The 15,034-nt window shown below is 32.3% G+C and overlaps 2 protein-coding genes across 3 annotated transcripts; one reads left to right on the forward strand and one right to left on the reverse strand.

Annotated features, from left to right (window-relative positions):
* The first annotated feature begins 749 nt into the window (after positions 1-749).
* Positions 750-3,680, forward strand: LOC18038264 (glucan endo-1,3-beta-glucosidase 3). Its single transcript, XM_006428237.2, has 4 exons — positions 750-1,159; positions 1,249-2,673; positions 2,776-2,986; positions 3,219-3,680. Exons 1-4 carry the CDS (start codon positions 1,093-1,095, stop codon positions 3,385-3,387), a joined length of 1,872 nt encoding a protein of 623 aa, XP_006428300.1. The 5' UTR covers positions 750-1,092; the 3' UTR covers positions 3,388-3,680.
* A 6,435-nt stretch (positions 3,681-10,115) lies between these two features.
* On the reverse strand, positions 10,116-14,684 carry LOC18039440 (nuclear envelope-associated protein 2). 2 transcript variants are annotated; one of them, XM_006428245.2, is made up of 6 exons: positions 14,378-14,684; positions 13,550-13,906; positions 13,240-13,347; positions 11,140-11,601; positions 10,922-11,023; positions 10,116-10,455 (listed from the first exon to the last, which is right to left on the reverse strand). In XM_006428245.2, exons 2-6 carry the CDS (start codon positions 13,766-13,768, stop codon positions 10,288-10,290), a joined length of 1,059 nt encoding a protein of 352 aa, XP_006428308.1. In that variant the 5' UTR covers positions 13,769-13,906; positions 14,378-14,684; the 3' UTR covers positions 10,116-10,287. The 2 variants fall into 2 exon arrangements, with proteins under 2 accessions (XP_006428308.1, XP_006428306.1); XM_006428243.2 differs by lacking the exon at positions 14,378-14,684 and adding an exon at positions 14,063-14,245.
* Positions 14,685-15,034: the final 350 nt, after the last annotated feature.

Genomic DNA, 15,034 nt, shown 5'->3' on the forward strand with positions numbered 1-15,034 from the left:
GACAATTCATTATATTATCCTTATGAATCATGACCTACATTGATTCCAATTCCTTTTTTTAATTCCATTCTGTAGCATATTGATATTGATATACATTTTTTTATTGGTCCAAATGTTACTCACATGATTTATGGAGAGTTTAGTTTGCATTTATTTACTATTTTAGAAAATCAAACATAGAAATATAAATTATTAAACAATTTTTTAAGTACTAATTTGTTTGATTTGTATGAATTATCATCTATCAGGAAGCGTTTAAATATAACATGGTTACAAGAACGAGTTAAGAGTCATATAAAACCCACTAAATTTTGTAAATAGTTTTATTTCTCAAGTTCTTTATTGCTAGTAAGGCCTTGACTTATTAGTGAATTTAGTTCGAATTTTCTCATAAATAGAGATAAATATATCATTTTAAATAATAGTATAAGATCTAATATATTTCTCTTCGTATAAGGTCGAGCGATCTCGCCACTAATTAATACAAATTTATAAATTACACTCAATAAACCTATAAATTATACTATAATATATGAATGCAGACTTCAATTAATAAACTCATATTATTTATATATTGTGGCAAAACTTTATTCTGTTAATCTAATGAAAAAAAATTAGTGGGTTGTATATAAATAATGTGTTATCTATAAATTAGCTTCACATGTATGTTGTCCTTAAATTTCTAAAAAAAAAAATGAAAAGCAATTTTCCTAGTCATAGATGCTGCTTTATAATGTCATTGAAAAAGGGAAAGCAGCAGAAAGAAAGGCAATGGCTTCGATACTTTGATTCTTTCTACAGTGCAATTCCAACACAACCCCCCACCATATCATATTCTTCTCCACAAAGAAACTTGCAACTTGAACTTCATCTTACTCATCTTTATCCACTTTTTCTCCCCTCTTCTTATCTTCATTACTTTCTCTCCATCTCTCATCACTACAGCCTTTATATTCCTGAATTTATCTGCATATTTCTTTTAAGCACTTCCCATTGCACTAGCTTGAATCACTGAATCTCACTAAATATCCATTTGTCTTCCTTACTTCAACCTTATTTCAAGCAGAGGAAAAAAAAGCACTTCTGATTTTAATGGCTAAAGCAGCTTCTAAGTACTTCTTCCTCTTCCTCTTCAACATTCTCACCATCTCCTCTTCTGGTAAGCAATTACTTTACTTTACTTATTATGATCATAATCTTGAGTTTTTCTTATTCTTAATTTTTTTTCCCCTTATCTTGGTCTTTCAGCAACTCTAGTTGGTTTTGCTTTTAATGGAAGAGAAAACACTTCTGCAGCTTCATCAACAAGTGAAGTAACATCATTTGATTCATTAGGCCTCAAGCTAGACAATGTCCCTTCGCAGCGAATTCGTGTTTATGTAGCTGATCACAGGGTTCTAAATTTCAGTTCTTTGTTAAATTCTAATGCATCCTCATCAGTTGATTTGTACTTAAATTTGAGCCTAGTTGTGGATTTGATGCAATCTGAATTATCAGCTATTTCATGGCTAGAAACCAATGTGCTGACCACTCACCCTCATGTGAACATCAAGAGCATCATATTAAGTTGTAGCAGTGAAGAATTTGAGGGAAAAAATGTGTTGCCATTGATTTTGTCTGCATTGAAATCATTCCATTCAGCACTCAATAGGATTCATCTTGACATGAAAGTTAAAGTCTCAGTAGCATTTCCATTACCATTGTTAGAGAATTTGAACACATCCCATGAAGGAGAAATCGGCTTGATCTTTGGCTATATCAAGAAAACAGGATCAGTTGTTATCATAGAGGCCGGTATTGATGGAAAATTGAGCATGGCAGAGGTTTTGGTTCAGCCACTGCTCAAGAAAGCAATCAAGGCTACTTCTATTCTTCCTGATAGTGACATTCTTATTGATTTGGTTATGAAGAGTCCTCTTGTGCCTGATGCTAAACAAGTAGCTGAATTCACTGAAATTGTTTCGAAATTCTTCGAAAACAACAGTCAGATTGATGAATTATATGCAGATGTAGCTTCTTCCATGGGAGAATTTGTGCAGAAAGGACTGAAGATTGTAAGAAGACTTCAAAACAGCCTGAAGACAAGCATACATGACACAACAATATTTCCGACAACTCCAGTTCCTCCAGATAATAAGCCTACACCAACAATTGTCACTGTCCCTGCTACTAATCCTGTGACTGTAAGTCCAGCGAATCCTAGTGGTACTCCTTTGCCAATTCCATCCACAACTCCTGTAAACATTCCTCCAGCAACTCCCGTGAATCCTGCAGCACCAGTCACAAATCCTGCCACAATTCCAGCACCCGTCACGGTGCCTGGAGGAGCTCAGCCTGTGACTAATCCCGCGGCAGCATATCCACCACCAGCAGGAGGGAATGTTCCTGTTCCCGTGACGCCACCTGCAACGACAAATGCTCCAGCAATTCCAGGACAAAGCTGGTGTGTTGCCAAGAATGGAGTCTCAGAGACAGCAATCCAGCAAGCATTGGACTATGCTTGTGGAATTGGGGGAGCAGATTGTTCATTGATTCAGCAAGGTGCCAGTTGTTACAATCCTAATACTCTTCAAAACCATGCTTCTTTTGCATTTAATAGTTATTATCAGAAGAATCCATCACCAACTAGCTGTGATTTTGGAGGGACTGCTATGATAGTTAACACCAACCCAAGTAAGAAACTCAATTGCTTGTTGATATTTGTTTCTTTACTTTTACAATTAGCTGTTAAATCCATTTGAAATGATTGCTTATACCAACTCTATATCTTTTAAGGCACTGGTTCTTGTGTTTTTCCATCGTCATCTTCTTCTTCATCATCATCAGCACCACCATCACCACCAACATCAGCATTAACACCGCCAGCTCAGCCATCTTCTACTACACCTCCAGCTACCACAACTGCACCACCAGGTACCACAACTTCACCACCAGGTACCACAACTTCACCACCAGTGACAACGTCTCCAGCGCCAGGGACGTCAGGGTAAAGTGCTTTTCCTCATGGCTAATTAGAAATTCCTTAAGTGTATGTTTGGGATTGAGATGTTGCGAGTTATATCACTAGCTGTCCAAGTATAGGTGTGTGGGATGCTGGTAACATTAGCTGCTGTCATTTCAAAGTTAAGCAAAAGCACAACAATTCCAAACATACCCATAGTAGGGATAATTATTTGACTTGGAGAAGTAATGAAGTTTTATGTTTCTGTTACTGGCAGCTCTGTTGCTCCACCTGGAGTGTTAAATTCAAGCAACCCTGCATCAGGTTTCGGGTCCGATAGCCCTCCAGTTGTTAACACATCAACATCAGCTGGGTCACAACTCATTCTTAGTTCCCTCACTTTGGTAACATCCTTTGTTATTGGACTAATTATCCAACAAATATAGAAACAAAGCACTTGTCCATGTACATGAACCGGTCGGAAGCACCAGCTTCAGTTGAAGGATCAGAGTTGCAGCAGCAGCAGTAGCAGTTCGCTTCAAGCAGTGTACAGAGGCACTTTTGCAGGAAGCAAACAAGGCTGAATGATAGTTAGCACCATACCAAAGATGTTGATTAGATGCTAACTGGCCTGCTCGAGCTTGTTCCAGATGTAGAGATGTTTAGTACTTAAGGTAGAAAACTTAGTTTCTACCTGAAACATATAATGCTCTATGTTTAATACTAGGCTACTTTTTGAGTAGATTCTATTTCTAGCATGATATATTGGATGGTAAAATTGCTGTAAATCTTTGAAATTCTGTAGAATTAGTGGGTTCTTTGAGCAGTCTGCTTGCCAATTAAGTGATCAAGTTTTTTATATTTGGCCAAGCATCGTATTCGATCAACTAAATTTACCTTTAATATGAACTTATAGTTTCATTAAGTACTGAAATTTAAACACCATCAAAAAAAAAAAAAAAGAATATTGTTTATACTTCAATATTATTGTAGTACATAAAAGAATAACATAATGTTCATACTACAGTATTATTATTTCTGTGATGGTGATATCTTGTTGGCAATCAAATATTATTTTTGTTCCTCTATGAATAATGTTAATTATGAGCCTTAAACTTGCATCTGCTTACATTCATCCAAGTGGGTAAATAAGTACGGAGTCTCAGTCATGACTCAAACGGTAAGAATGGAAAGTTACTTGTGAATCCAGTCAGGTAAAAATCTCGGAAGAAGAGTCAAAAGTGGTTCAACTGCACAAAAGAGTACATAGCATGTGCAGGCTGTCTTTAACGTTTTAAATTATTATTTTTTTAAATAAATAAACAGACAATCAGCCAATGTAGTATTGCCATCTTGTCATCTTGTCATCTTGATTTTTGTGTTCTGTCAAATCACATCGTAAATTTATTGGACAACGGTACAACACCCATTCAAAAACCCAAGAAAATGTGCTGCTCATTTATGCCGCTCATCTCATTTTCGTTGTGTTTTGTGAAAACAGAAAATGGCCAGATGAAGAAGACACAGTGAAATACAAGAGAGTCAAAAAGTTTAACCCAATTTCATGATGATTTGGAGAAAATGAGAAAAGATTGTTGTCTTATATGTGTAGGAGGATTCTCTGTCTCCATTATTTGAGGCCACTTTTGAGACCCGAGGCCAATGCTTTGGATGCTAATTATAGAACTAGTTGAATTTAACTTAAGGGGGTCCCCTGTACCAGATATTATGGCTTCAATTATGGCTTTGGAATTGGCAAGAAATTATGAGTAGCTGTCATATGATTTTTTTTGGAATGAAGAGATCACACGAACGAACGATTTGCCACTGAAGAAGTAACATTTGTTGGTGAAATATTACATAATGCCTCATTGACATCAAATCATTTAAATTTGTTTTTTTTTTAAAAAAAAAAAACAACTGAGTGGACGAGCCTTCTATTTCAACAGAAAAATTATAAATGGTCCATCCTTAGTTTATTTCATTATTAAAAATATTATAAAATTTTAAATGTGTTTAATTTTATACTCAATGTATGTAATTTGTATCAACCATCACTAAAAATATATAATTACCCTTACAAAATGACAAAATAAAGCAAATATAAATTATTAATAGCTGTTATTTTGTAAAGACAATTCGTTTATTGGTAGACAATCGATAGACATTGTAAATAATAAGTGAAAAATCCAAAAAATTTAAACTTTTGTATGTTTCTGATAACATGATAATTTTTGGGTGAATAACTGATAATTTACCTTTCAATAAACTCCTAAAGAACTAAATACAAGATAAGGCTACAACATAAGTCCTCAAAAACGATGATTCTCTACATAAAACATGACGTTTGTTTTGATCAAATGGTTATGCATGGAAGGTTTACACAAGGTAATTCTATTCCCTTAACACAACTTATGTACATCAATACATTTGTAAATCCAATCTGGAGGATTCTGCTTCAATCTATAATAGTATAATACTAATAACAATAATAGCAGCAACGGTGGCGCTGGCGGTGATGGTGGTAATAATAATAATAACAACAACAACAATCAGCACACAGGTTATGGATGACACATAGTTTATTGTTTTGTTTATAGATTACATGTAATTCATTAAACAATCAAACCGATGACATGTCATCTGTGACGTTCATTCGACTGACATTCATAAATAATATGCACTAGTGCATACTCTAGATCACATATTGCTTATATTATGATTAGTAACAACAGATTGTATAATATATAAATTTATCTTGACTTGACGCCTTTTTTCTTAGATAGTGTTTGTCTGAAATCTGAATAAACCTGAATTAGTCTGAAATCTGAATAGACCTGAATTAGTCTGAATTCTGAATAGAGCTGAATGTTTGAATCTGAATGATATGTTTACTTTTTTTTTTTGTCTGAATCGCTAAAAATAAATATTACGTTGTTTTTTTTAGCTTAAAAAATCTGAAAACTAATATTTTTACATTTATACCCTTACAAATTATAAATGTTAGCAAATAATAAACATCTAAAAGAATATAAATAAGATAATAAATTATCATAATATAAATCATATTCAATTGAATACAACTCTTTAATATTTTATATTATAAATGTTAATCAATTTCATTATAGTTTATGATGTTTTTATATGAAAAATATTCACAAAACATTATGAAGATAAATAATGCTAATGTGAAGAAAATAAAAAAAGATAAAAATAATTATAGTCTACCACTATATATTATCACAAGTTATATGGAGATTGGTAATAATGCTAATTATTAAATTTAATTCACGTAAGGGTAAAAAATTAATTAATTAGATAAGGATATTTTGGAGAATATCTTTTAACAATATTATTCAGACTTTTTAGATTAAATAGAAAGCTAAAAAATTTAGTTTAATAACTTAATGACTTAATGGCCGAAAATTTTCATTAAGTTGAAAAAAAAAACAAACAGACTTAATGATTTATCTAATTAAATTAAGTCAATTAAGTCATTAAGTCAAAAAAAAATGGCCCCTTAGTTAATAAACAACGTATCATCTAAAAAGTTGAATTCCAAATAATTTTAATAAAAATCAAAGATTTTTTTTAACAGGGACATGGAATAATGATCATTACATTTATAATTGTACCAAAAAAAAAAGACAAAAATAAGTGTGATCACAACATTGAAGTTCTAATTTGAAACCCAACCATAACCATTATAGGTAACTCATCAATTAGAAGATTAATTTTATAATTATTAAAATTACTTATTTATCATCCAATAGATGGGTTATCTAATTTTAATATTAATTATAATAACAATTCCAATTATAATTGCAACTATTAATTACAATTAAATTATAATTATGATTATAGTAAAATGACAAGATAATAAACTTCGTCCACATAAATACATCATTTTACTATAATTTTGTAGACTTGAAATCCACAAACTTTTTTTTATTATATTTGTTGTATATAGAATTCTTCAAGAATACTCCGTATTTAAGAGAATTAATTCACGAGACATATTCTTTCTGAATATTATTATTAAAAAAATGCTTATCAATTAACTAGGGATAGTTTTCGGCACGAAATGAAAAAAAAAGTATGAAATCTTTTTGAAAGCCAAATATTATACAGAAGAAAGATATGATTAGCCTTACGATTAGGTAGAATCGAAATTTGTTTCGAAAAAGTTGGTTTGGTTGGATTTTCAGGTTTCGGTTTGACTTTTTTTTCCTTACAATTATAATAGTGCTAGGTAGCATGACTTAAGAGAACATAAGAAATAAATAAATAAATAAATAAGTTAAATTTTATAAGAAAATTGAAAAAAAATATATAAATATTTGAAGGAACTGACCGAAAATTTTGATTCAAGTTCGATTTTATTCTTGGTGCTATTCTTATCGTTTCTTTAAAATTCAGTATCGAACCGAACCAACCTGTTGCCACGCCTAACTAGCATTTAATAGTCAACATTATCAAAAAAATGTAAAATTTTACTTCAGAGATGAGAAGTCCTCTATATTTCAAGAACATTACTTTCAATATTTTAACAATGTGTTTATCAATTAGTAATCAGAATTGGGTAGAATTTAAAAAGATTGGAATTGAAATGGACCAAAATCATAATCAGAATACATTGTTAACTTAAGTTGCAGAAATCAGAATTGGAATAGAATCTAAATAGGTTGGAATTGAAGTGGGGTAGAATCATAATTCAAATTGTTATTCTCTAAATCTTCATAAGAATCCAAATTAAAATTATTGAGTACTATAATTTTGGAAGCGTACCTGAATCCATTGTTGTTGTGTAAAGATTCTTGATTCTTGATGATGGACTTCCAAACTAATTTCTATCATTTGTTAAAGAAATCTCACTGAGAAGATTTTGAGAATAAAAGAAGACTGAGATAGGATGGGGACCATAACCATTGTATATAAGAAAACTAATGAATGGGTTTAATTAAAACCATCTAGCAGTTATTTTGTGTTAACTATCACTTCTACCCCTCATAGAAGTAATAATTAAAACTCTAGTATCTATGTATTTAACCCACAACAATTATACCCTTAGCCATTTAATTAACATTACATAGATCACTTAATTATTGGCTAATTAAATAATCGCTCACACATTTTATTTGTTTCATGTGTGGTCCAAATATTAGATTAGTTAAAATTAATCTAACACAAATAAGTTGTTGACTTGTAGAGATCAGAATTGGACTATGTTGTATTTCCATTTGTGCATTTATTATTTTTTTTCCAGAAATCAGAATAGACTATTACTAGTGCCAAAATATCTTTGGTTAATTATTGTTGTAGCATTATCATTATCTATAACAACAACAACAACAACAACAAAAATAATAATAGCAACAACTAGTACAATACTATTATTACTAATAATAATAGTAATAAAAATAAAATATTAAAAATACTTTAATAGGTGCACAACTTTTAAATGAGTTGTTTATCATTTTCTAGATGACATGTCATTAACAAATTAATCGTAAAGACAAAATGTCATCCTTGAAATTCACGACATTTATAAATAGTATGTGCCACGCTTACTCTAGATGACGTGTCGTTTATATTTTTACCCTCAACAAGTCATAAGTTTGTAAATCTATTGACGATGTGATATTATTCTTGCTTGATAAATGACTCGTCATCTAGAAACTGAATTACAAATGTCTTTAATAAAAGTAAGAATTGTTAGTAATCAAGTAATTGTAATATATATATATATATATATATATATATATATATGAACACACAAAAATAGTAGTGATTACGACATTTGAATATGAATTTGAGACCCAACTACTATTAGTTACTCATCTATTATATGATGAAATTTGTAATTATTAAAATTACCTATTTATCATCCAATAGATTGGTTATTGGTTACTCATTTTTAATAATAATTATAATAACAATTTCAATTACAACTACAACTATTAATTACAATTAAATTTATAATTAATTATTTATGATTATAGTAAAATAACAAGATAATAAAGTTTGGGCATATAAATATGCTATTGTACATACCATAATATTATAGGCTTGAAATCCACAAACTTCATATTTTTTTTCATATTTTTTATGTCAAAATTCTTCAAGAATACTCTATGTTTACGTAGAAACTAATACAATTTTAAAGGGGTTGAGCTAGCAATTGACTTGGGTCTAACTGTCTTAATTATGAAACTCGATTCAGTAAATGTTGTTAGTCCAATTGATGAGAGTTTGTCTAGCAAGAAAGAGATTGATTGGCTAGCATACGAGATCAAGGGACTTATGGTTAATAGAGCTTACATGATCCTTAAACATGCACCTAGATCATGTAACGTGGTGGCTCATAATTTACCCAAGGTGACTTTTCCTTTTCCAGAAGGGTAAATTTTATTTAAAGATTCTCCTGTAGAAATTGCCAGCCTCTTCTAATGTTTTTATTCGGTTATTATTGACCGGTATTTTCTCCTAAAAGAAGTTCTAACTTCGAGAGTGCATTCAAGACATTTTCCCTGGAGGTTTAGTACTCATTCTAGAAATTATGAAACATGAATAAGCATGTCATCATCCGCCAAAGATGAAGCAATTTTGTAATTTGTAGCTTTCTAGAAAATTCCTTGGATAATATATCAAGGGTATCTGTAGACTCTAGAATATTCCTAGGTTGTCGGCCATCTGTCAGTAAATAAACCTGAGAATTTCTTCTTATTATATAGCAGGTTGGTAAGTTTGTTTTGGATGCTTGGATAATTTTGATAGAATATGAATAATGATGGCTGTGATAGTAAACAAAAAAGAATAGTCTCTCAAAACAAAGATCAAGATCAAGGGCTAGGATATCTTTCACAAAGCTTGCACATTTTTTTTTTTTTTCATAAAATTGATTGTGCTTCGGTCTTGACTGTACAGTGTGCCTAATTTTTTAATGTGTGTAAATTGTGAACTGTGAAGTAGAGAAAACACGGATTTAGGTGAAGTTTTTTTTTTTTTAAAAGAAAAAAAGGTTCCCAAATTATTGAAGATATTTTTTTCCCCAATTTTCAGATAAAGTCTTAATCTGATAGATCCCAGATCTTTTCTAAAATATAGTAGCCTCAAAGCCATGAGGCATAAACAAGCATATCATATATAAGCTGTTGCAGCGTCGTTCTAAATGTAAGAGAATTAAGAAAAATATATTCTCCATTGTCAAAAAGCACAAAAACAGATACACTACAGCTATAGCATTTTCTACAAGCAAAATGGCCCTACAGCTTTTCTCTAACCTCTCCACATTTAAGTTACTACATTCCTTATTCACAGGGGTAACTATATAACATAATGATGCTTCAACGCTTGGAGAATACCACCAAGATCAGCATTGACATGGAAACTACAATCTTGAAACCTGAGGTCTCCCAGAAATTCTGTTTTTCGGTACCCACATGTGCGTCTTGTTGCTTTGCGGCTAATTGATCTCTGAGTTCTTTAATAGCTTTGTCCCTTCGTTCTCCCATCTGTTGTGTGACATATAACATCAATTAAACATAACAGAAACATGTAATAAATGTTGAATTTGGTAACAGTAAGAACGGTGGAATGACGAAATTGGTGTAAGGTCCCGAAAATGGATGAGTGGAAATCTTCTTCCAAGCTCAAGCAAGTTACTCGGGCTGATGAGATACTACGTGTTCTTGCCTATTAGGAAAAGAAAGGAGTTTGTAGAATAAGACCATGGGAACTTGCACCAAGTCTAGGGGCCACCACAAGGTATTAGTGGGTGGACCACTAATCAGTTGATGCGTGCATGCACAGTTCAGTGAAATGAAATGGACCACTTACTATATTATTTATAAATGTGGTCCATCCAGCTTTAGGAAAAGCAATAATTTTTGAATAAACTGCACTAAAAGAAATCTTATTCACTGCAAACTATGGAATCATCCCACTGTGATATGAAATATTTAAAGATATTAACATTACCCTTTGAAGCTTTCTTGTTTGAGCACGTGCTTCCTGGAGGCAGAATTCCAACTTCAACACCCTCTTCTTTAGTTCCTGATCTGCTCGCAGTTGCTTCTCTAACTGTTACAGAAAACAATTGTAAGATTATAATTGGATGAGTCACAGATAGTGACAAAAATGAAAAAATGAAATGATACTATTCTCAAAAAGGCAATAATTAACAGAACATGAAGTACCTGTGATTCCAATTCTTTAGTTTTTAGCTTCCAGTGGGCAGACATAATCTTTATTTCATCTTTCAGCTTGTGTATTTCTTCATCCTTAACAACCAGAAGTTTATTAATTCTCTCGAAATTCTTTGGAGAAACCTCATCCAACAATTTCCTCAGTTCACAATCCTTGTTTACTCCAGCTTTGGCAATGGTTTGCATGATATCTTGCTCGATTCTGAAAACTTCATCTTTCAATTGCTTCTGGGAAGATTCTCTTGCTTGAAGATCCTTTTGCAAATTATCTAACTGCTGTCCTAATCTAGTTACACGATCCTCGTGCTCCTTTAATGAACTATTCTTCTCATCTAATTCTTTCACCAATGCTAAGCACTGAAGCTGTGCTGATTGAGCTGATGCAGCACTTGCATCTGCAGTTGCTTTAGTGGCAGCAAGCTGTGATCTAAGTCCATCCAGCTGCATCAGGTACTGCTTCCCCAAAAATTAAGATCAGACTCACCAAAGGTACAGCACAATAGTACAGTTTGAAATAACTAACATATATGAAAAATGCGCAATAAAAAATGATCATACTGCAAACCAAAAACAAATCAAGTAGTGACACAAGGAATATGGCCCTTGGATATCCTCAATTATACCACATAACCATATTAACAAAAACAATTGGCAATCTTTTCCCCCCTGATTCTACTAAATACAGCCTAGTTAAGTTAATTATGATCTTTTTTTTTTGGGTCTTTGTTTCTTTTATTTTTGGTGGGATGGGTTGAGTGGAGATGGGAATGTTTAAGAGACTAATAGCTAATTATAACTTAAACCTTACAAATCCATAGAGTGAGTCAATGTCCCAAGATGCACTTAAATCATCAGAGCATTGGCAACATAATATGAGCATATGGATAACTTGTTCAAATCCCATGGAAAATTGAGAAGTATTAGCTATTGCAATTATGGATCTATGATTTCCACCAAAAACAAAAAAATAAATATGTAATAAACTTCTAATAATTGATAACTAAAAGGTGAACAAGAAGCTAAAGCTCCTTTTGTATGTCTAATCAGGTTGCTTTTTACCCACGTGTGCAAGATACAGATTTATGCAAATAAAATTTGATATTGCTTATTTAATGTGCTATGATAAAAATACAACCTACTTTGGATTCTGTAAGTATAACAGTTTGTTAAAGATGTGAGAGGTTGTTCTGGTACTGATTATGACCTCCAATACACACACACACTCTCGGACAAGACACAAAAGTAAAGTTTAACTAATCTTTTTTTTTTTTTATCATCAATAAGAAATTGACTAGAATTTTTGGATGTTCTAATAATTTATGATTACAAGAGTTCATGCTAGTAACCAGACTAAAGTTGCCAAGCAAGAGAAATGAGGGAATCTTATCACTTGTATAAAATAATTTATAATCTCACTGAAAACCACAATTTGTAGTGGATGCAGCATTAAACGAGCTAATGAGTGGCCATGAAGGTTATGAAAATGACAGCCTAAGTATGGGAAATTAAAATAGCAGGCAGAACTCCCTACCATCTTTATCACGCTCCATTCATTATGTACCATCTTGAAGGAAATGGTATCAATGCATTACACGAAGCATGAGAAACAGAAGAGAAAGAATAAAGAAAAAGATACCCAATCATAAGACCAGGAAAATTGTGCATCTACCATATAAATTCAATCTAGGAAAATAGAAGCTATTTTATGCCTAAAACTGGCTCAATTTATGAACTTAATCTCCAAGCTAAAAAGACAAATTTATGGAATCAGTCAAGGCACAAATAAAGGTAAGACAATAACATAATATCAGAAACACATGGTCACCTTTCCCTCACTGGGCTCCCCATCCAAAATAACAAAAGAAAATTCCAAAAGGCATCTTAAAAAGATGAGGACAAGATTCATGGATTATACCATAGCTTCAAGCAGCAATCCAAAAAAAAAAAAAAACCTACCATAATCCAAGATCAAGAAAATAAACTTGTTTTAAGTAAATCATGTGCCCTAATTTCATTGAAATCATAAATCAAAAGCAAAACATCAGATAGCAGCTAAAACAAGAAAAATTTTTTTTAAAAAAAATTAATCACCTTCTCAGCTGTACAAGCTGAAGCCTGTAGCCGACCATTTCTCTCCTCTAATGTCTTCTGCAATTTGCAAATCTCATCCTCCATGTTCTTTGCCTTCATCTCTGCTTCCTGTGAAAAGCAAAAACCAAACTCAATATAATAATATTAACAAACAAACCCACCACATGACCCCACGCACAGAAAGGCTTTCAGCTTCCCAAAAGACAAAATGATTGAAGCCAAGATTTGAACCAAAAAAAAATAAAAAACAACATACGAATTAATCATCAAAACTACACAAAAACAAAACTCAAAATCAAGATTCAAGTACCTGTCTTGTTAGGGTTTCTTTAACAAAACACTGTTCTTGCGAAGCCAAACGGGTCCTTACTTCCTTTAACTCTGCTGCTAAAGACACAACATTTTTTCTAAAACTTTGCTTCTTCTCGTTCAAATCCTTCAACAAAGGATCAATCTCTCTAGCAGGAACTGAAGATGATGAGGAGGAGGAAGATGTTGACATGGATGATCTATGGCCAGAAGCTGACATAAAAAATCAAAACTTTTGATCCAACGGTAGCCGTTGAAAGATCTAAAGACCAAGTGTCCACACACTGAATCAAAGCCTTGAAATCGAGTGATCAGTGATTCACAGCCCTTAGAGAGAAAGCTATTATCTTCTCCATATCTGCATGTGAAGAAGGGTAGTTGTGCATTAAATTTAAACCATCTCCCAATAAACCCCAAAAAATAAAAAAAATAATAATAACTTTAAAAATACTAAAAGGGGATGCAAAATTTCAACTTGAAAGTTCAAAAACTACGTCAAATTAACATAACTTACACATATAATCAATCATTTGTTTGGGAAAATCTGGTTCGTGTAAAATAAATAAAATTATTTCAAAAAATAAAAACAAAAAAATATTTTTTATGGCAGAAAATAGACCATACTGGACCAAACTAGATTATTATGAAGAGAGAGAGAATTAAAACAACACGTAAAGGGTCTGTCCATTTCAGCTAATAAATATATGTGAAGACTCCTCATGGAGAGAGAATAAAAAAAAAAAAAAAAAAGAATGAGAAGATCAACAGAACTAAAAAAAAAATTCAAACTTTTGAAGTAATTTGAGTTGTTTGAAGCAAACCCACTTACCTCTTTAATTTTCTCGAGAAAATAAGCTCGAATCAAAATCATTCAACAGCAAGAAAACCAAACCATTACTTGACCAGCTGCCTGCAGTTGCATGTGACCAAAAATGACTGTAACATCGCCACCTTGGCAATGAGCAGGCAAAGTGATCTGACGGCTGTAATCTGATGGGCTGATGGAATCAGAGGGCCATGAAAAGGAAAAATTTTGAACGAAAATGGTAAGAAGTAAGCACTGGTGGAATTTTTTAGGGATTTTTTGGGAATTTTGAGACCATTGTTTTTTGTCTTATATGGGATGAGTTGTTGCGTTTGAGAGACAGACAGAGGAGAGAGAAAGTGTTAGGTTCGGGAGTTCAATGTTTATGCGTCAGTGGGGAACCCGAAGCTCGGTCCAAACCTCGGGCTTAGAAAATGACAGAATCCGAACCTTTGGTTTTGGTAAAATTAGATTCGTCCATCGTTTGACTTCGAGTTTGAGCGCGGCAATTCAAAATTTTGGAGGAGGCAAATGAGTTTCTGCCACGTAAGAGTTCTTTTGATAAAATGAAAAAAAATAATGATAGGATTATGAATTTTGGATATGAAGGTCGTATTCTAATTGACATGGTTTATTGTAGAGAGTGATGTGATGATTAGTTGTTAACTTTTATCAGTTTCT

Source organism: Citrus clementina, unplaced genomic scaffold (genome assembly GCF_000493195.1).
Source record: "Citrus clementina cultivar Clemenules unplaced genomic scaffold, Citrus_clementina_v1.0 scaffold_6, whole genome shotgun sequence".
In the NCBI taxonomy this organism is placed as follows: Eukaryota; Viridiplantae; Streptophyta; class Magnoliopsida; order Sapindales; family Rutaceae; genus Citrus; species Citrus x clementina.